At 46.0% G+C, this 22287-nt stretch overlaps 1 protein-coding gene across 2 annotated transcripts in view; it reads right to left on the bottom strand.

Moving 5' to 3' along the window:
- The window catches only part of Eogt (EGF-domain O-GlcNAc transferase), a 160429-nt gene that overhangs the window by 21345 nt on the left and 116797 nt on the right, over positions 1-22287 (bottom strand). For both annotated transcript variants that reach the window (XM_077641228.1, XM_077641227.1), the window contains exons 11-12: positions 20322-20405; positions 7130-7198 (exon numbers count right to left, since the gene is read on the bottom strand). In XM_077641228.1, coding sequence (XP_077497354.1) covers positions 7130-7198; positions 20322-20405 — 153 coding nt within the window. The remainder of the gene's footprint in view (positions 1-7129; positions 7199-20321; positions 20406-22287) is intronic.

Here is a 22287-nt window from a genome sequence, read left to right as displayed (position 1 = left end):
CGGCGCGAAGTTTGGCAGGGTCAGGAAGAACGCCGTCTTTGGAGATGACATGGCCTAATATTGTGAGTAAGGCTAGTGAGTACGCGCTGAAGGCGGTGCAGATGGGAAGGAAAATCTTTGGAAAAAACGACAATGTCATCTAGGTAACACAGACAAGTTTCCCATTTGAGGCCACTGAGAATAGTGTCCATCATCCTTTCGAATGTGGCTGGAGCATTGCAGAGGCCGAATGGCATCACATTGAACTCATACAAGCCGTCTGGGGTGACGAAAGCGGTTTTCGGCCTGTCGTTCGCTGCCATCGGGACCTGCCAGTAGCCGGAGCGTAAGTCGAGGGATGAAAAATACTCCGCTCCCTGCAAGCAATCCAGTACGTCGTCGATTCGGGGTAGAGGATAAACATCCTTGCGTGTGATCTTGTTGAGACGGCGGTAGTCCACACAGAACCTGATGGAGCCATCTTCTTTCGTCACCAAGACAACAGGAGAGGCCCAAGGGCTGTGAGAAGGCTGTATTATGCCGCGCCAAAGCATGTCGTCAACATTGTCATGGATGACGCGGCGCTCGCTCGGCGAGACTCGGTACGGTCGCTGACGCAAGGGAGCGTGGGTACCAGTGTCAATTGTGTGAGAGACGGCCAATGCGCGCCCCAAGGAGGGCTGGGAAAGGTCGAAAGAGTTGCGGAAGCGGCAGAGAAGTTCCAAGATTTGGTCACGGTAAGCGGACGGAAGGTCGGGAGCGATGTTATGACGAAAGACGTCGATGGAAATCGGATCGGGCGCTGTCGCACAACAGGCTAAGGCAGTAACTGGGGAACACGCACGGGTATCGGAGAACTCGGAAGCAAGAGCAGGGTCCAGTTCTTCAATAGAGCCGAGGCATTCGCCGCGAAGAACAAACGACGGGCAAGAAAATGGGTTGGTGACATAGATGGCGCAGTGGCCATCGGAAATCGAGACAACGGCGAATGGAATGAGGAGGCGCTGATGGCGAGTGGCTGCTGCGGTAGGTGTGAAAAGAACAGGGCCGCTGAGGAAAGAGTCGGGGCGGAGCGGAACGAGGGCTGAAGAGGAGGAAGGTATGTCGGTGTCGGCAGCTACAAGAAGCTTAGCGGAGCGCACAGGTAGGTCACACAACGAAACATCACACAGGGGAGAAAGCTCAAGTTCCGCACGGGCACAATCAATCACTGCACGGTGGGTCGAGAGGAAATCGCAGCCGAGGATGACATCGTGAGAGCAGGCGGTCAGCACAACAAACTCGATGGTATAGGCGACGTCGTTGATAGAAACGCGGACCGTGCAGGCTGCGATGGGGTGGATGCGCTGAGAGGTGGCCGTACGTAATGAAAAGTCAGACAGCGGCGTTGTCACCTTATGAAGTTTGCGGCGAAGAGCATCACTAATTACTGACACTGCAGCACCCGTGTCAACGAGCGCGAGAACGGGGACGCCTTCAACAGACACCTCAATCACGTTAGCAGGAGAACACGGAGGACTTAAAAAGTTGGCAAAACACGCAGTTCTTGCCTCCTGAACTGCGGCAGTCAGTTTTCCTCTGGGAGAGGGTCCGGGCGGCGGAGCATCGGAGAAATGGAACGTCGATGAGGGGAAGGCGAGCGGCGAGTAGGGTATTGGGAGCGATGTGTAGAGGAGGCAGAAGAGACATTAGGCAAGGGCGGCCCGGAATCGTAGCGGAAATTGCGCATGAAATTGCCAGAACGAGGAGATCGCTGACGGCAAAAGCGTGCGACATGGCCCGGAAGACCGCAGGAATAGCATATCGGTCGATTGTCCTCGGTACGCCAGGGGTTCGTAGGGTTTCGGCGGGGTCGACGAACCGGGACCTGCGGCGGGGGTATAGACAGCGGTGGAGCATAAAAGGCCGGGCTGCTAGGGTAGGCGGCAGAGGTAGGCGAGCGCCGTGTACCGGTGACTGCTTCAGCATAGGTGGGCGGCGCTGCCACAGGAGGAGGTGGGGGACTGGATGGCAGAACTGCAGCGACCTGCTCCTGAATAGCACGACGGATAGTGGGCGTGAGAGATGGCGCCAGGTCGTGAGGAGGGCAGACGGGGTCGGGAATGTGATGCAGCAGAGAAAGCTGGCGAGCGATCTCTTCGCGGATGAAGTCTTTAACCTGCTGCATGAACAGGGACTGCTCAGCAGACGAGCCACCAAGGGCCAAGCCAGCAAGACCCCCCGCAGGTGCGCCGGACTGCCGCGTAGATGCGCGTTGCTTGCGGAGTTCGTCGAAGCTTTGGCACAGCTGGATGACGGTAGCGACGGAGGTGGGGTTTTTCGCCAGCAGCATCTGGAAAGCGTCATCGGCTATGCCTTTAAGTATGTGGTTGACTTTATCCCCTTCGGACATGGAGGGGTTGACACGCTTGCACAGGTCAACGATGTCCTCGATGTAGCTTGTGAACGTCTCGGAAGGGAGCTGAGATCGAGCACGAAGACGTTGCTCGGCGCGAAGCTTCCGGACGGCGGGGCGGCCGAAAACGTCGGCGAAGCTCGTTTTAAAGGACGACCAGGTGGGAAGATCGGCCTCATGGTTGCGAAACCATAGGTTGGCAACGTCCGTGAGGTAGAAGAGGACGTTGATAAGTTTCACGGAATCGTCCCACCGATTGTAAGTGCTGATGCGCTCATAGGAGGCCAGCCAATCGTCGACGTCTTGGTCATCGGTGCCACTGAATGGAGAAGGGTCACGCTGGCGCTGCACCCCGTGACAGAGTACGGTGGCAGGGATGGGCTGCGATGGTTCACTTGGACCTTCCGGCATGGTGGCGGAGACGAGGAGCGTTCCACTTCAAAGTTCCAGGATGAGGACCGGGACGGGAACCCAGCACCTCCACCAAGTGTCAAGGCGTTTATTTGAAGCACAGGTCGGTTGGTCTTGGTTGACCAGCGACACGACGGGCACACTCACAGGCGTCGTTCGAAAAACCCAGCTGCACTTCGTCTGCTTCTTCGTTGTCCCGCTTGAACTCGTCCGCTTCTTCGCTGCGCTGCGCCTGTCGGTCCCATTACAACATGCATGCCTGGTAAACTGGGAAAATTTTCACCTACAGCCTTTTGAAAGACTTCGGGTGCTGAGGCAATTCCACAGAGCAGGCACAGAAATCCACACCTCCCAAATGAGGTGCTAAGGTACATATTCTGGAGGTTTTTTTCATCTAATGGTATCTAATGGATACCATACCAGCAACCTGCATCTAACCTGCTTCAATCCAACAGCTCCAGCTAATGCTGCTTCTATTTCTTCTCGGTGCAGATGTTTGTAGTGCTCTCTTTTCAAGCAGCAGTTAGCTTGTCTGGGATCCACGCAGACTCTCAATCGTTTTTCTTTTTGACAATTACTAGGAGATTACCCCTGTCCAATGCCTCAATCACTTTGATGACACCCTCTGACTGTATTCGGAATAGTTCCTTACATAGGGGCACTCAAAGTACATGAGGTACCTTTCTTGATGGCATAGCAACGGGCCGCTGTCATCCTTGCACATCATGCTGCAGTATTGACAAATGCAACCAGTTCCCCGAAAGAGCGCAGGAAATTCAGTAACAGCAACTTGCTCAGTGGCCCCAGAAGAAGAAATTTCGTGAACGCGAAAAATCACTCCAAATGACTCGCTTGATTCAATCCCAGCAAAACATGCCCCCCGTTTTTGACCATAAAGAACAGCCCTTTTGCTTCCTTGCTTCTGAGGCGCAGTGGCAGAATCATCCTACTGAGTGAGGTGCTGCATCCGGTTATCTTCGTTAGTTTGTTGGCATCGTTTTCGACGGAGCCAAGACAAGCCACACAGCCATTTTGCGGAAGTAGCTGAGGGGTAGCATGTTAGCCTATGCACTGCTGTCCACCTTTATCTCTGTCAAAAACCCTGCCAGTTTCCCGGTCATTGTACAATCCTGTTTCCTGGTAACGCTATTGATTTTCACTGCAAGAATCTGTCGTCAGAGTCTGCTGGAGGTTGTTCTATGCCACCTCCCTTTGTCACTCCTACTTCACTGACACTACTGCTTCTTCAACAGGCCACGAAGTGGTTCCTTCTTCTGCAGAAAGTGTAAGTCATGCCCCAAGCGGGGGGCACTGCCTCAGCTCGTGGCATCTCCCATAGCAGCCGCACTGCCGCTGTTGACCAAAGAACAACCATTGGCCAAAGTAAGCCATTTACACTGCAGCTTCAGGCTTTTTGTGCTTCATTCTCTAGAGTGTATGCCTGAGTTGCTGTAAACTCCACAGCCTCACAAAACTCGATGGCCTTGTTCAGCATGAGCTACTTGTCTCTTAGCAGCTTGTGCATAGCATAGCATGCTGCTCACAGTGTCAAACACAAGCTGGTCCCTGATCATTGGCTCACCATCTTGTTGCATTCAAGCCTGAAACACATAATGTTCCAGAGCTTCATTGCATTTCAGGCTGCAGTAATCTTCAAAAGCAGTGATGACAGAACCATAGTACTCACGTTAAACCTGGATCATCATAAACGTGTTGAACATGTCTTATGCATCTGGACACATGGGAAGCAAAATATGGCTGTCTTTTTCCACCCAGATTCGCGTGGGTTCCTGCTTGGCTGCCTTGAGGAAGAGCGCAATGTGGTGCTGCCGGAACTTTCTCCAGATGGTCTGAGGGCAGTAGCTGCGCCTCGCTTCCATGCTTCCAAATTCTCCTTTACGAAACAAGATCCAAGACTTCTGACATTGTTCAAGAGGACGCACACACCCGAGATGGATGAGCACACGAGTAGGCATTTTATGTTGGCTTGCCTTTTTAAAGGCAACGCCCCAAGAGTTGCCAGCCACCAAGCTTTAACGACAGGGCCCCTGGCGGTAGAGATAAAATGAATGGTCATTTACTACTTCCACAACCGCGAGCTCCACACCTGCCTATATGGGATGCCTGGCTCTTTATCTTATCTTTTTGCCCTTGTTTTGCCACTGAGATTACAGCATAGCTTATGGTCCCACCCACATGTCATACAAGGTTGCTATCAAAGAGAAGATGAGCCTGCCCACATCAAAAAGAAAAGTCATCTTTCCTCACCAATGATCATGATGATTTTTTACGCTGCAAGGGCATCTGTGACCAAAGTGCCATGGCACAAGGTTTGTATGTCCACCCAAGGAGGAGTCAAAGACCCATTTCCCAAGCATAGCACCCTAAAGAAGCCGAGCACCAGGACACGGGAAAGCTTTTATCTAGGGGTGTGCGAATATTGAAATTTTCGAATACGAATATGAAAAAAAAATGGCTTCGAATATCAAATATCTGTTCAGTACAAAAAAATTTCAGAAAATGATGAGCAAGCAAACGTTGTTGCCCTTATTTTTTTCAAAATAGTGTATGGTCTTTGCAACTAAAATAAACAAAACTAGACTGCCTCAGTACCATATAAAGAAACATGATGTGCACAGAAATGTATACTACTTGATTAGAGAGCATAACAGTATCCAAACTACAATGAGGCCATACAAAACAAAATCCATAAAATGACAAGACTGGCCACAAAAAAGTAACATGATGACTATTAAACCTCATTCATTTGGAGTTCAAGGGACCGGAAGAAATGCCCGGTTCATCCGAAGGCCCCTGTTAATAAAATTGCCCGTGGCCCCCGAAAAAAAAAAATGCTGCCGAAAATGCTGCAGATGCAGTAGGGCCTTATGAGGCGGCTCCATCACACTAACGCCACTAAGCCTGTGAAGAGCCACCCGTTTTGGAGTGCTGGAAGAACAACACAAATGCAAGCAAGGGGCCGGGGAGCACACACACTGGCGTCAGAGCAGCGAGGCAGTTTCTAAAAAGGAAAAATAAATAAGCTGCGCGGAGCTGGAATTACTCTATCGGCGAATGCGCAGGCTGACATTTGAAGTTGCCGCGGGGCAGCGGTGAAGCTCAGAAACCGAAACTACGCAGCCAGGCTATTTTTTTGTCCTAGCGACAGAGACCTTCCGATTGTTGCCACTCCTACCGTTACGCCCACTAAAGAGGTGTGCAGGTTAGAATGCACCATGCAATAGGGAAGATTTTATCAGGATCGCTTGCCCTATTGTGACTACTCGACGCGTCCCTTCAGGAGGCTCCCGCGGCATTCCGCAAGTAGGCTTTCCCGCATAGCGTAGTTTACAAAACGGGATGGCGGAAGTCACGCTTGGAGAGTTATGAAGGCGACAGGACGCATTCTTCGGATGTGGGCATTAAATATGTAACGTATTACCGAAGGATTAAAAAAAAAGCGCGATTTCGCGTTGCGATTGCTCGAAGCGGGCCGTCGGCCATCTTGTTCGCAGCACGGGTGATATGTGGGAAAGCCCACTTGGGAAAATTCTCACGAGGTGAAGCCTTGCGGCGTCGGGATGCGGTCGGTCCTCGTGATAAACGGCGGAGAAGGAAGCGGACAGGACCTCTGTATTGTTTTACTGGAATTTTTAACTCGATTATCGGCTAATTTGCCCAGATGCTGTGGTTTTTCCAAAGTCGAATTTATGAAAGTATGCGCAGTATACGATCGCTGGCGAGTATTCGGGAATTTTCGAATATACGGAAATTCACGAATATAAATTTTCGAACACAAATACGAATCGAATATCAAACATATTCGATCCGTATTCGAAATTTCGAGTATTCGCACCCCCCAATTTTTGTCCATTGTATTGCTGGTGTGTACAAGGTGGCATTCTGGATTGCACCCTGCACCTCTCACATGCAAGGTGGATGTTCAAGCCATTAGGCCACTGCTGTGGTAACTCTTCCTTTCATTTTTCGCATATAGATACCAGTGACATAAGATAGACTGGAACTTCAAGGAATGCATTTGGAAACAAGTGAATTCCAGTTAAATGAAAATGTGCTTTCAGAGCTCCGAGGCTTTCAGGAATGGCCAAGCACAGAAGGCAGAAATCTAACCTCAAAAAAGTTTACACAACAAAACCATCACATAAAAGAAAAAAAAAGAACACTTGGAAACTGGAAAATTAAAAAGAAAAACAGGAGAGATTTGTATAAAAGCAGCAATGCAAGAAAAGGGCTAAGAAGAAATACATTAAGTTACCCCTGGCTTTGTAAATTTGCAGCTCTCAATCAAGCATTGATGACTCGAAGCGCCCCATCTTTACTCACCTCTTCCTCGTTCAGAATGCGGCGATGCTTAGTTCCTCGGGACAGCAGTGTTACACGAACGTCGCCATCCTGCATTGGGAGAGGGGGTGTATAAGGGCAGGTGCACCACTCCAAGCTCATGAGAACCTGCTTCCTATCAAGTGGGGCACAGAAAACTAGCCTCATCATGACCCACACTTCACAGCAGCATAAGAGACCAAGTCTTTGGCTCCATGCTTTCTTTTAAAATGGTGTCTAACTCATTACTACTCACCAACAACCGTGTGGAATGTGCAAATGACTGGTAAAAAATTCATAATTCAATTCCCTCTCTCATGTTGTTCTGGCTTCAACAGTAGGATGATTACAGTATGTAGTTTGTTGTTAACGCGCTCCTCCCAAGTAGCCTGCCAGTTAATTCTCAATTTACTGTGTATTAATTTCAAGCAATCCCTGTGCGGTATGTTTTAGTGTTTTATTTGACCCAATCGTGTTTGTGCTGCGCATGTATCTACTCTTTCATTACCAACTATTCTGACATGGCTGGGGACCCTGCAGAATTTAATGTTATGTTTTTGTGTTGTGACTAACTATATAATGTATGATGTTTCCTACTATGGGTTCAGCAGCATTTCTAGAGTGCAGTGCTTTGAGCATACTAAGAGAGTCAGTGTAAATGATACTGTTTTTGATGATCTCTCTTACTATTTGTTCTACAGCTACAAAGATGGCATTACACTCGGCAGTAAAAACTGATGTGCACTCTGGCAGTCACATCATTTCTTCACTCTTTCGTTGAATTACCGCACTTACAACATGACTGTTTTTGAGCCCTCAGTGTAAAATTCAGTATAGGTGTCATATTCTTTTTGCAGTGCAAAGTATTCTTGTAGTATGTGCTCGCGTGGTGTTTGCGTTTTGTGTAAATGTGTCAGTGTGAAGTCACATACTGAAGAGAGGCTGTACCATGGTGGCAAATATTCATGTTTTTGTGCAATGTACGATAGAGCATCTAGTACTTCTAACTTTCCGCATTTAGCTTGAAAGCACAGTACTAAAAGCCTGTTGAAATGTGCTTTGTTGTTGAATAATCTTTTTGATGGGCACTTGGTAACAATGGGATGGCAGAGATCTTTCGAAAAAGAACGGGTTTTTAGGACATGTGCATGTAGGTGCGGCTCTACAATCCTCTAGAGCGAGCTCATTAGTTTCAACGTAAAGACTGTATCTGTATGCTCCAGATTATAGCCGCAGACCTAGGTTATGAACAGGGTCTAATCGTTTCAGGTAGGATGCTCTCGCCGAACCATATACTACGCACCCATAGTGCTGCTTAGAGCACAGCAGAGAGCAATAGATTTGTAATGGGCATGCTCTATCAGACCCCCACAGTTTTTGTGAGAGCACTTTTAGGACACTGAGGGCTTCAGAAGTTTTCTTTTTAAGGCCTTTAATGTATGGTAGGAATGTGAGTTTCTTGTCACAAATTGATATCTAAAAATTTGTGTTCTTGTTTAATTGGTAGTGTGGCTTGGTTTAAGTATAGATTAGGATTGACCTGTAGGCCCCATCTCAATGAGAACAGAACAGCTACTGTTTTTTGAGGAGGAAATTTAATCCATTTCTGTCTGCCGAAGCAGCCAGTTTATTTAATGTCATTTGTATTTCTCTCACAGGTAGATAAGCTGGAGGAAGTGCATGCTATCTGTAGGTCATCTACATAAACTGAATATCTTATGGACTGGGGTATTAATTTAGCTAAGGAGTTCATTTTTACAATGAACAGTGTCCTGCTGATAAGTGAAACACTGAATCTTTTGCTGAACGCCAAGCAGACATTTCCATTTTTTCTCAAGCTCTCTCCTTTGCTTTCCGAAGTATTTTCTTTGTTTGTTTTCCTGTTCTTGTGTTCATAATTTGTTTTCTTGCAGAACTTAAATTAGTTTTTTTTTCCACATGAGTGTCCCCTGGAGTATGCCATTCTCTTGGATGAAAGTCATGGAGAGAGTTGCTGCTAGGCAGACTCGGAATGTGTGGTTAGCCAGGAAGTCGTTCAAGCAATTAAGCATCCTGGTGCGGATGCCTAGATCCAGTTCAGTTCAGTTTTATTACTTAAAGGCACTCAATCAAGGGGGTGTTACATAAGGTGTGGGATTACGGATGAATATAGGAAAACAAACGACGATTATTTAGCATTGAAGATGACCAGTTACACAACATTTAAAAGTAGATGATGAAGAGATAGCGACGATGTAAGAGGGTAGGCCGTTGCAGTCTGTAGCTGCTCAAAAAAAAAAACACAACATAGGTCAGCTAGGTCACGGAGGATACCGAACTTCCACGTGGTATCGTAGGCCTTCTCCAGGTTGAAGAAGACCTTGATGCAGTGCTGCTTGTGAATAAATGCCTCCAGGATGGTGTTTTCTAGGCGGACAAGGTGATCAGTCGTCGATCATGCTTTTTTAAATCCTCATTGATGTATGTCAAATAGTTGCCGAGATTCGAGTATGAAGGTGAGCGTAATGTTTATTACACTTTCAAAAGATTTAGCAATGCAGCTGGTGATGGGTCTCAATCTCTAATTGCTTGGACTTGTTCGTGATTTTCAGTGTTTCAGAAAAGGTACTATGACTGCATTTTTCCACTCCCAGGGTATCTTCCCAGTTACCCATATTTTATTAAAGAATTTCAACAGTGCCTCTACGGCAGCCTCAGAGAGATGAGCAAGCATAGTGTAATGCACATTATCTGGGCCTGGTGCTCTTTTTACTGAAAGATAATACACCATCTAATTCCTGCAGTATGATAAGGTGGTTGCAGTCCTCATGCGTGACTGGTCCAGAGGGAAGTTTGTTCTTCTGCTATTGCTTTGTGCTCCTGGAATGTGTTTGTGTGATTGGACAAACGTGAGACTTTAGCAAAATTCTCGCCCAGTACGTTGGCCTGTTCTTCTATTGATGTTTATGTGCCGGGTGCTCTCAACAGCGGAAATGTAAAAGGAGTATGGTCACCAGTGAATTTACGAGCTTGCTCCCATATTTTCTTTAAGTAGTGAACTGCTTATAGAGGGCACATATTTCTGCCAGGAAGTTTTCTCTGCATTCCTTCGGATGTACCGCACTCTACCCTTAGCCCTCTGAAAGATAAAAAAAAAAAGTGGGGGTGTGCGATTATTGAAATTTTCGAATACGAATCGAATGTGTGTTCAGTACAAAAAAAGTTTCAGAAAATGATAAACAAAATGTTGCTGCCCCCCTTTTTTTTTTTCAAAATAGTGTATGGTCTTTACCACCAAAATAAGCAAAACTAGACTGCCTCAGCACAATATAAAAAACATGTGCACAGAAATGTATACTACTTAGACAGCATAACAGTATCCAAACTATAATGAGGTCATGCAAAACAAAGTCCATAAAATCACAAGACTGGCAACAAAAAATAACATGATGATTAGTAAAACGTCATTCATTCGGAGTTCAAGGGAACGGATGAAATGCCCGGTTCATCCAAAGGCCTCGATTTATAAAATTCCTCGCACCCCCACCCCCAAAGAAAAAATCCTGCCAAAAATGCAAAGGTACGCAGTACGGCCTTATGAGGCGGCTCCATCGCGCTAACACCTGTAAGCCGGTGACGAGTTGCTTGTTTTGGAGTGCTGGAAGAAAAACACAAATGCAAGCATGGGGCCGGGGAACACATACTGGGGTCGGAATGGTGAGACGGTTTCTAAAAAGGAACAAGAGATAACTTGCGACGCCCCAGTCGGCGTCCGAAAGCCGCGCTGAGCTGGGATTGGACCACCGGCGAATGCGCGGGCCGACAGTTGCAGTTGCCGCGGGGCAGCGGCGAAGCTTAGAAAACGAAACTATGCGGCCAGGCTTTTTTTTTGACCTAGCGACAGGGGCCTTCCGATCGTTGTCACACTTGCTGTTATGCCCACTAAAGAGGTGCGCGGGATACAATGCACCTTATAAGTAGGCGAGATTTTTACAGGATTGCTTGCCCTATTATGACAACTCGACGCACCGCTTCAGGAGGCTCCCGCGACATTCTGCAAGTAGGCTTTCCCGCATAGCCTAGTTTACAAAACTGGATGGCGGAGGTCACGCTCGGAGAGCTATGAAGGCGACAGGACGCATTCTTCGGATGTGGGCATTAAATTTGTAACGTATTGCGGAAGGATTAAAAAAAGATGATTACATGTGCGTCCACATGTAATCATCTCCGTTAAGCACTCCTGTTTAACAAGCCAATTGCTTGGCTGACAATCCTAGGAAGGGCTGACTAACGCGTCGAATTCCTTTCCTGGAAATATGAAACGCTCTGCAGCTTATCTTGCGCTGTAATCGTTGTGAAGAAACAGGACTTCAATGTAGCTGGTGCCCAAAAAGGCCGCCACTGTCTGGAAGACGTTGAAATAACGAGCGTTAGCTGTTCGGTTTACTAGACGAAGAAAGCGAAGAACGCGCCCGTTGTCCAGTTATACCCCCATCAAGATATGTCTCAAACGGGACTAGGTGGGCCTAGAATTAGGCTTTCGGCACGATATGGTAATGTTTCAATTAGCAATTGAATGTATAGAATGTTTACCTATTATTTAATTGCGGTTTTGTTTCTACACCACAACCCATAACGTTTTATTTGCCTACCAAATTCGATACACAACAGTCCCCGGATGGGTGCCCCTTGTTGCCGAGTATATATAGCAGAAGGAATGTATACACATATAGTGGTCCCATAACTGGGCAGTTTTCCTCCCGTTGTAGGATATTTTTGGGGGTTGACGGGGGAAAGGGATAGGAGCGCACAACGAATTTTAATGGCCACGATCTTGGAATTTTAATGCCTGCCATTTCGTCCCCTGACATCATACTCACATAGTTCCACCCCTATCCACCATATTGCACCGAGATGTCGTCATTGGCACCAGCAGGCGGTTGTTTCTAAAATGCTAATGTAGATGGCGCTACAAGCCTTTATGCGAGATATGCTGTTTTCTAGTTGTTGCCACAGATGGCGCTGTGATCTCAGGATGGTAGCAGACCCCACAAAATCTCAAAACGTGAACAGTAAGAGCTAACGCTCTTAAAAGCGCGATTCATCGCAGCGGGCCGTCGGCCATCTTGTTCGCAGCATGTGTGATATGTGGGAAAGCCCACTTGCAAAATTTCTCACGTGATCAACCCTAGCGGCATTGGAATGCGATCGATACGCGTGATAAACGACCGAGAAGAAAGACAAGAGGACCTCTGAATTGTTTTCCAGGAATTTTTAACGCGATCATTGGCTAATTTACCCAGATATTGTAGTTTCGCCACGGTCGAATTTATAAAAGTCTGCGTAGTATACAATCGCTGGTGAGTATTCGGGAATTTTCGAATATACGAAAATTCTCGAATATCAATTTCTCGAATACGAATATTAATTGAATATCAAACATATTCGACTCGTATTCGAAATTTCGAATATTCGCACACCCCTAAAAAAAAAGCTCTCTGCTGTGGGATACCGACGAAGAATGCCCCAGGCTTTGTTTTGGTGTTTTTTTTTTCTGCCAATGTGCATTCTTGTGTCTACCATAATATGTTTCCTCTGTACGAGTCCTCTTTTTTGTGGTATAGCTAGTGCTGCAGCCAATATCATGCATGTAGTAAAGCATTCGTCAATTTCGTCTAATCTGCACTATTCAGAAAATTCCTTTTCCAAAGTGGCGCTTGCTCTAAAAAATGACCAGTCGGCGAGGTGAACTTTCCAGCGCTGTGGTATTGTGGGGATGATAGGAGTATACGATGAGAGCCTGACGGCAGCAGATAAGTGATCGCTTCCCGGGGGTTCACTTAAAAAATCCCAAAAATCGTTACATACAGATGGTGACGCGAAGGCTACATTGAGGAAGGTCATTTTTCCAGAGCTTGAGCAACAACAGTATGTGGCCTTTTTCGTATTTAAAAGACATACATTATTTGCAAGAATAAAATACTTGGCCCCTAAAGTCGCAGCATTCGCTTTCCCAAAATGGGGAGTGAGCGCTAAAATCTCCTACTACGGCTCTGGCAGTTCATTGATCAGGTCTTCTATATCTTTGAACGCGAGATGGGGAGGAAGGGAGGGACATAGAACATATTGCAATTGTTTTGTAGCTGATGATGCTGACTGCAACTGCCTCAAGTTTTGTTTTATGTTTGATTTCGCATGTTGTGAACCAAGGTTGGTTTAACCCTTTGCGGTCCGAAACTTTTACCCACTTTCCGGCTGTCCTGGTCCGAAACTATTCTGCCAGTTTGTGGCGCCGCGAAGAAAAATACAAACTGTGGAAGAAAAACTCAAAGGATATTTATTTTTTCTATTGCATTTTGCTGGCAACTTCTCTACCGATATTTCGGAAGCGTGTGATAGCGCTCGAAACATTCGCCTGGGTGCAGGCCAGGGTTGTTACTGCAGGTTTTACAGAAAAACACAGTTTCCCTCCGGCCTCCGCTTGTTTTTCTATCACTACAAACTGCACAGTCCTTGCTGCTTCGGCCTGGCAGCTTGTATATGAAATGGCTCTTCCCATCTAGCCTTTCCTCGCACTCCTTCCGCGCAGACGGGCCGCGCTTTTTGGCTCTAGCCCTCACGTCACCCACCATCTGTTGGATGAGGTTGCAGCGGTACTGCAGGTGTCGCTGTTCTTTCTCACCACGATTCTGCAGCTGTGTGCGCCTCAAAATAAAGCTATTTACGGTGGAAACTTCCAAAAGCCAAAAAAAAAAGCTTTCGCCACCATTTCATTGTCTTTCGACAAAATGCATAGCTGGCGCAGTAATGGTCCGCACGGTCAACTGCACCCATGTGTTCTGTGTAGTCACATATGACCACTGGTTTCTTCAACGTCACTTTCTTTCCACCTGCTTGTGTCCTTGTCATTTCTTTGAGAGATACATTGTGGGCAGAACTGAGCATCGTCACTTCACGCTTGTCTCGCCACGAAAGCACCATGTAGGAGCGTCCTTTTCTGAAAGCTGCCACTTCGCCCCTTTTTCAGTTTTTTCTTGACCTGCTGTGGCATTTGCTTGCGATTTGGCATCACTGTACCAGTCAATTGTACTCTCTGTAGAAGTAACTCCTCGGCAAGCATTGGAGAAGTGTAAAATCTGTCTGTGTAGAGGTGGTAGCCACTCCCCGGCGTAGCTTGCTGCACTTTCTGGAGCAAGTGAAGAACAATCCTGCAGGTGAAGGGCAGCTCGGGACGGCCGAGACTGTCAGTTGTTGTGCTGCCGTAGTAGGGCTCGAATGCCGAAATGTACCCCGTTTGGCAGTCGGCAAGTGCGTAAACACGCATGCCCCATTTGGTTGGCTTCTGTGGATTGTAGCATTTGAACGAGACACGGCCCTTGAAGCCAACAGTGCTCTTATCGATGCAAATTTTGGGGCCGGCTCTGAAATGCTCTCTGCATTTCGCGTCGATGTAATGCACGACGTCCCTGATCTTGCTTCCACGTGTTGCCGGCCGACCTGAAGAGGCATCATGGCACGGGGCAACATGCAAAATCCAAAACATTTGCAGAAATCTTTTCCGGCAGAAAACGTGCGGGAAGAAAGGCATCTTGTTGACAATATCTTGGCTAAAATACTCCTTCAGTTCTGGTTTTGGATTCAAGGCCATGTTTATGATTACACCAAGAAAAGCCTTGAATTCTGTCAAGGTCACGTCTTCCCAGTCCTTCCAAATTGAGTCCTTTGGAAGCTCACCGGCACTCAAAATCTTTTCACGCGCATAGCGGTTTGTTTCGCGCACAATATTGTCCATCAGCTCGTCTGTAAAAACAGCTGAAAATATTCCAGCTCAGAGTTGAGATTACAAGTGCTTACTTGTGATCCTGGGTTCGTGACAGTGAAGGGAAATTGTGTGAAATCGGGCATATTATCCGCGTACACCTTCCAGTCTGCAGCACGTGGTCGCGCACTGTTCCCTTGTGTGTCAACAGAGGTGCTGTCTCCACCGCCGCCGTCGTCATCGTCACTCGCTTCAGTGGAAGAACTGTCATCACTGTCCGATGGAGGCACGTACTTCTCTTCCTCACTGAAGTCGTCTTCGCTTTCGCTAAATGCACCACCGTAAAACGCACGCGGTGAAAACGTTGCCATGCTTGTCAACGAACCGCGCCAACGTGCATTCCGTGCTCAAGTGAGAACGCTCTGGCGGCTCTAGTATCCAGAACATTGTGCTGCGCCCTAGTGCAAAAAAAAGTAAACTTCAAGAAACAAAGTTTACTTCTCCCTCAAGAGATGGCGCATTATGTACACAAAAATACGCACGATTCGTGGTGAGAAAAACCGCGAAATTTAACCGGTGAACACCCTTGTCCCGACAGCGGACCGCTACCGCCGTGTAGCGTTGTCGGGCCCTGCCCGACAACGGACCGCGAAGGGTTAATGAAGACATATAGCTACGGGCAACATTCAATTCTGTATACAGCTACTGACAATAAACACAGCTAAGACTAAGTATATCCACATGTAGACACAAGCGTATCAGGCCTGTTCAGTAACTTACCCCCTTGATAACAGTTTGGTTGAGTAGGTAGGATAGATACTTTGACAACACATTAAATATAGAGTTTATGTGGCTATTACATAGTTATAATTTACGCTTGGAACTTATTGTTACGTCTTACTCAGAAAAAGAAGGCTCTCTTTATTGTCATTCAACGCAGTGTTTCAAGAACGTACAAAACCAACACTTATCCTTTTTTTTTTTAAAGAAGTGGGCACTGTGCATAGTTCCATCCTCAAGTAAGTACAGTCAACTGCATGACAGTTCAGTGGTTTCCAGATTTTTCCTTTTTCTCTGTGATTTGAAATGACAACTGCACTTTGCACCAGTAGTAAACTATAACATTTAAAATAATGAGCCGTTTTCAATAAATCTATCTGTACTGACAACATATAATAGAAACATTAAAATGAAAGCGATTAATTTCACTTTCCGTGTCACCCGCAATGTCTAGACATCGCTTAATTCAGTACTGTTACAGAGGAGTTGCAGTGACAGAAAGGTGATAGATGCATGTATAACGTCTTGTTTAATTAGACACATTTAGCCTTCTCATGTTATATAAGCGTTTATTCAAAACAAATACAAAAAGGAAGGAAAGAATCTTGCTGGCTGAGGCATCTGCTATCGTTAGCCAGAAGCACCTGAGCTGCAGCCAGCGGAAATGAAAGAGACAGCAAGAAGATATGTAGAAGGAAATGAAGGGAAGAGAGAGGGAGAAAGGACAGGGTAGAGAGGATTATAAAATATTAGCACACCTGCGCACCACGCCCATTGCTAATATAAATACCATGGAAAGATTAACACTGCCGGCGGACATGGGCTGTTTGCATAGGCCCCGTGCGCATTGTAAATTACGCTTTGGATTGAAGCTCTGTCCATCGTGCACATTGTATTTGTCATTCGTGTTTCCTCAGGGACAGCCTTTTTTTGGCAGTGCAGCAGAGGCTAGTCAGGAAAGAAAAGGGGGTGGGCCTTTACACCCGTGCTGTGGGGGTCAGTCAGACTCCTTAGCACTAGCCACCCCCGCACTGTCTCTCTAACTTTTCCCCTTCACCTCACCGCACCCCTATCCCGGACAACGGACAATGATCTCCATGACATGGGGACAAAAGCCTGTCTCCTATCTTTTCCTGCCTAGCCTTTGCTGCTTTGGGAAAAGCGCTCTGCTCGAATATGTAAGCCCTGTTTACATGAACCCGATGTGAACACGAACGTGCCCTTCTAAAAACTCTAGCTCTGGTGTCGATAGCGACAGCGAGGGCGAGCTAACGCAGTCGTCACCCCTTTTGGCTATCAGGAAAGCTTCGATAACCTCCCTTTCAGTTTTGCTGCGTGCATAGGAGAGGAAAGCATTTTTTTCTAGGAAGGGAACGCAGTTGCGGCTGTAGTAGCGTACTTTTAAAGTGATGATGGTCTTCAATGCCGGCGATAAGTCCGGGAAGGTGGTTCCAATCCTGTGATGTGCGGGGAATAATCCTGTGGGAACAGGCATTAGTATGGCAAGAAATAATACCAACTTTGTGAGAGTGGTCAACACAGGCAGAATGATAGGACGGATTAGAGATTAGTTCATTGCGCAGGTGGGTGTTATGGAAGTATATTTTGTGAAAAAGACAAAGGCGAGAATTATAGCGGCGAGAGGCAAGTGACAGTAGACTTAAGGTTTGTTTCATAGTAGAGATACTCGCAGTCCGATTGTAGTTATGAAGAATGAATCGAGTAGAATTATTCTGAACAAGTTTGAGTGAGTTAGTTAGCTTAGCACAGCTCGAGTCCCATACAGAGGAGGCATACTCAAGTTTAGGGCGGACTAATGTTTTGTAAAGGAGCAATTTTAGTGATACTGGGGCAGAACAGAAGAAAAATTACATCGCAGATACCCGAGCATTCGATTGGCTTTAGATATTATATGGTTAATATGAAGGGACCATGTTAGATCTGATGTAATATGTACGCCAAGGTAGCGGTAAGATGTTACCGACTCAAGGATAGTGTTATTAAGAAGGTAAGCAGCTGGACTTGAATCTCTACGGGATACGCGCAAGACTACATTTATTGATAATAAGTGACATGAGCCAGTGATTGCACCAATAAAAAATAGCGTTGAGATCAGTTTGTAACGAGTTGACATCCTGGTCACTAGTAATTTCTCTGAGCACAACACAGTCGTCGGCAAATAGATACATGTTAGAAGTAACGTGCTGGGGTAAGTCATTAATGTAGATTAAGAAAAGAACGGGACCTAAAACCGAGCCTTGAGGCACTCGAGAAGATGAAGTATGAACGGTACAAGATAAAACTGAGAACGATGACAAAGGAAGTGTTCTAGCCACGTAATAATTTTGGAGTCAAGGCTAAGCGGCGCTAATTTTAAGAGTAGTAGTTTGTGGCAAACTTTGTCGAATGCCTTGGCAAAATCTAAGAAAATGCAATCGGCAAGGCAGCGTCGGTCAAGGATTAGGTGGAGCTTATGCGTAAAGATAATTAGTTGCGTTTCACAAGACAATGTTCTTTCGGAAGCCGTGTTGTGCGTGTGAAAAAAACGAATTTGAATCCAGAAATTGGAAAATTTCGGAGTAAAGTATGTGCTCGAAGATTTTGCATGGGATTTTGCAAGTGATACTGGGCGGCAATTATATGGGGAAGCGGTAATACCAGATTTATGAAGTGGAAACACCTTCTCAACTCGCCAGTCGTCAGGACATTCAACTGTATCAATGAACTGTTGAAAAATTAGTAACAAACACAGTGAAAAGTGAACTTTTGTACACTTCAGAAACTTGGCATAAATAAGGTCGGCACCTGGACTTGCAGACACCTTCAAAGACTCAATTATGGTCTCAATACCACAACTATTAATAACAATTGAATTCATAGGCAAATAATTGTAGCAGGGCGGATTCGGTAAAAATGATCCATCACAGGAGACAGAATTCTTGCAAAATATATTATTCAAAACTGTTGGACATTCAGACTCAGCGATAGAAGCTCCGCTAAAATCAGTCAGTGTTATTGAGGCCTTTGAAGAAGGATTACCAACGCGGCAGAATTTTTTAGGGTTATCGCTGAGCATGCGTGGTAGTGTCGTCTGCATGAAGTAAGTTTTTGCTTGTTTCAATGCCAGAATGTAAGTTCTGTTGGCTTCTTTATACACTGCCCAATGGTCATCGGAAGGAGCCAGTTTAGCCGCTCGATAAAAGCACTTCTTTCGGTTAGATAATCGGCGCAAGTAGGAGTTATACAAGGGTGTGTTAGCATCCGAAGTGATTACACGTGTCGGTATCGGTACGTGTTTCCAACGGTACGTGTTTCCAAATCAGTTCGTTGACTGTGGATTTAAAAATAGTCCAGTTAGTATTCACGCTTCGATCTGAAAAATGCGTCTTGAATAAATCTAGGAAAGTGGCCAAGTCATTGTTAATTTGTTCAAAGTTACCTCTGCTGTAATCGCAAATGGTTTTAGTGGTATTACTTGATTTAACTTTCGTGACTCCAATTTCAAATGCCAATACTACATGGTCACTTAAACCAGGCAGGTAGGATATTAGAGACACAAGGTCTGGACATGTGGTTAGAATAAGGTCCAAGGTGTTCGTGCTATGGTTGAGTGACCTGGTGGGTTTAGTAACGAGTTGACTTAAAGAAAAGGTGGAACAAAGATCTAAAAAATCATGATTCTGGGATGAAAAAGGGCTTAAGACAGGCACTTCAGACGACCACGAAATGCTGGGGAAGTTGAAGTCGCCTAAAAGAAATATCGGTGCAGTAGGATGCCGTGTTGATACTGTTGATACCACTGCCCACAACCCACAACACTGAGTTGAAAATTTTTTAATTACAAAGCAAATAAAAGAACTAGCAGGTAGGCTCACAAACGCAGCAACCGACCGATGCCACCAGGAGTTGCAGCGTGTCATATTGTCACATAAAATGCTGGCAGTTGTAGTTTTATAATGATAGCTACATTACGGTAGCATTTCGAGCCTTCAGCGAGGCGCGGAGCAGCTGCCGGCGGCGCAGTGCGGCGTCGTGGCTGATCACGTGCTTCGTCACGTGGTTGGTCACGTGACCAGCCACGGTGGTGCGGAGCAGCTGCTGCTGCTGGCGGCGCGGAGCGCCGGCGAAACCAACCTGCAGCAGCAGTGCGCATGCGCCGTGTCAAGTGGGACGAAGATGAAGAACGAACGCCCCAGAGAAAAAGAATGGAGAAAGACTGATTTTGCAATTCAACTGAGCAAGTTCCTCCCGGCCACCTGTAGCTATCGCGTCACTCCAGGTTTAACCAGAGCTAAACCACCGCCAATTTTTTTTTTTTTAGCCAATGCTAAACGGCAACTCTGCTCGGAAACGCAGACATCAAAGCGGCAAAAGGTGGAATAACCTGTAACACAATGTCTGTAACTATCAAGGCGTTCTCACGTAAGTTCTACATTTGAACAAAAGGGGTGGTGTAGTGACTTGCCCTCTCACTTAAGCACAGGAAGTGGCATATTCTATTGTCTTTTATACAACAAAGAGTGCACCAGGACCAATGGTGACAGCCAAACCCCCACCCGTTACAACCACAATGTGCTCACACATGCCACTTGCTACGGCCACATGCATTTATGTGCCATTGAGCTGATTAAAACTATAGGCATCACGGCTGCTGCAGACATCCAGAAGGCAACTCACCGGTGGTTGCACTTTGATGTCAAGTTTGTGCAGCACATGGCGGTTGAATGCCTTGAATACTCCACTTGCATGACAACCAGGAACCTGAGGAGGTGAAAGTGGGGGGAGGGGGGAATGCGAAGTAAAAAGCAGGATGCACTGGTGATAATAATAATAATAATTGTTTTTTGGGGGAAAGGAAATGGCACAGTATCTGTCTCATATATCCTTGGACACCTGAACCGCATCAGGGAAGGGTAAAGGAGGGAGTGAAAGAATAAAGGAAGAAAGAGGTGCTAGTGGAGGGCTCCGGAATAATTTTGACCACCTGGGGATCTTTAACCTGCACTGCACTGATCATGTCAGTCTTGCTTTTAGGCACACATGCATAGAGCTAAGGAACTTTTCAATATCACTAGTGGCCATTGTAAGGACAGATATGGGTCTTGCGATCACAAAAAAAATCGCGAAAAAGTCGATCTTTAGAAAAACACATTCGTATTTAAGGGAAGACGGAAGTCTCGTGGCTGCTGATTATCACGTGTTGCTTTTTGGCAGTAATGAAGATGCTGACTGTGAACAGCAAGATCTTTTAGATGACATACAAAGCAGTGAGTGTCAGCTAATTCGAAAGGTGAGAATTTGGATTCAGTCTGCAAGGTTGACATTTCAGACGTTGCTTCAGCGCAGGCTTCAAAAGTATATAGGTCACAAGGAAATATCCTTTTGAAGGATGCAGTTAGCTGTGTGCAAAAGCTCTGTACCATACTGTATCAAAAAGTGAGAAAGAATGTGTTACAACAGCAGGCAAGCTGATCTTGTTGAAAAGAATGTGAGAACTACGAAAAGGACATCACAACACTCGCCCAGACATGCACGAATCGCAAAACTGATTCTAACGTTATGGAAATATTTATCATGAGAAGCCCAGAGCAAAAGCTGCAAAAGCCATCAAGAGTGCAAAAAATGCAACATCTGAATTCACAAACTTAAGTGCTTCAAGGTTTTCCACGCACAATAATGTTTTACACACTCTAAATTCGCACACTTTGAGAGGCAAATAAAAGAAAAATTCCTAAGTTGCGACTTTTGAAACACAATTTATTACTCATTCTTTCCAGCAACCCAGGCCATGCTCAGCCTTAAAGAAGATGGCACAGAACAGCACGGGAATCACAGACAAAACGGCAAAAGCGAATGTTGCTCTTTAAGCACACTGACAGTTTTTGAACAGAATCAAGGTTGCCAGCAACATTCGGAAGGCACTGGGGAGATATATTCCCTATCGTCATCGTGACCACCTGACAGATCATGTTCATTGCAGGACACACGCTTCACTCAATTCTCTCAATTGTTCCCGTCTGATGCCCATCCCAGCAAATTGGCTAATTTTACTTCTCCACCTCCTTTTTTGGAGCTCCTGGCTATGGCTGCCTAAACTTGGAACCCCATGTCAAATTAAGGGGCCAATGGTTATCTGTTTTCTATATGACATGTCTTTCCCAAGTCCATTTCTTTCCTAACGACCTCCGGTAAGGATACCATTTACAATTTAACTACCAAATGTATTCGACATGTCCTTCCCAAGTCCATTTCTTTCCTAACGACCTCCGGTAAGGATACCATTTACAATTTAACTACCAAATGTATTCGACATGTCCTTCCCAAGTCCATTTCTTTCCTAACGACCTCCGGTAAGGATACCATTTACAATTTAACCACCAAATGTATTCGACATGTCCTTCCCAGGTCCATTTCTTTCCTAACGACCTCCGGTAAGGATACCATTTACAATTTAACTACCAAATGTATTCGACATGTCCTTCCCAAGTCCATTTCTTTCCTAACAACCTCCGGTAAGGATACCATTTACAATTTAACCACCAAATGTATTCGACATGTCCTTCCCAAGTCCATTTCTTTCCTAACGACCTCCGGTAAGGATACCATTTACAATTTAACCACCAAATGTATTCGACATGTCCTT

This window comes from Amblyomma americanum, chromosome 10, assembly GCF_052857255.1.
Source record: "Amblyomma americanum isolate KBUSLIRL-KWMA chromosome 10, ASM5285725v1, whole genome shotgun sequence".
NCBI lineage: Eukaryota > Metazoa > Arthropoda > Arachnida > Ixodida > Ixodidae > Amblyomma > Amblyomma americanum.
Note: the sequence above shows the minus strand (reverse complement) of the source record. Positions and strands in the feature narration are given on the sequence as shown.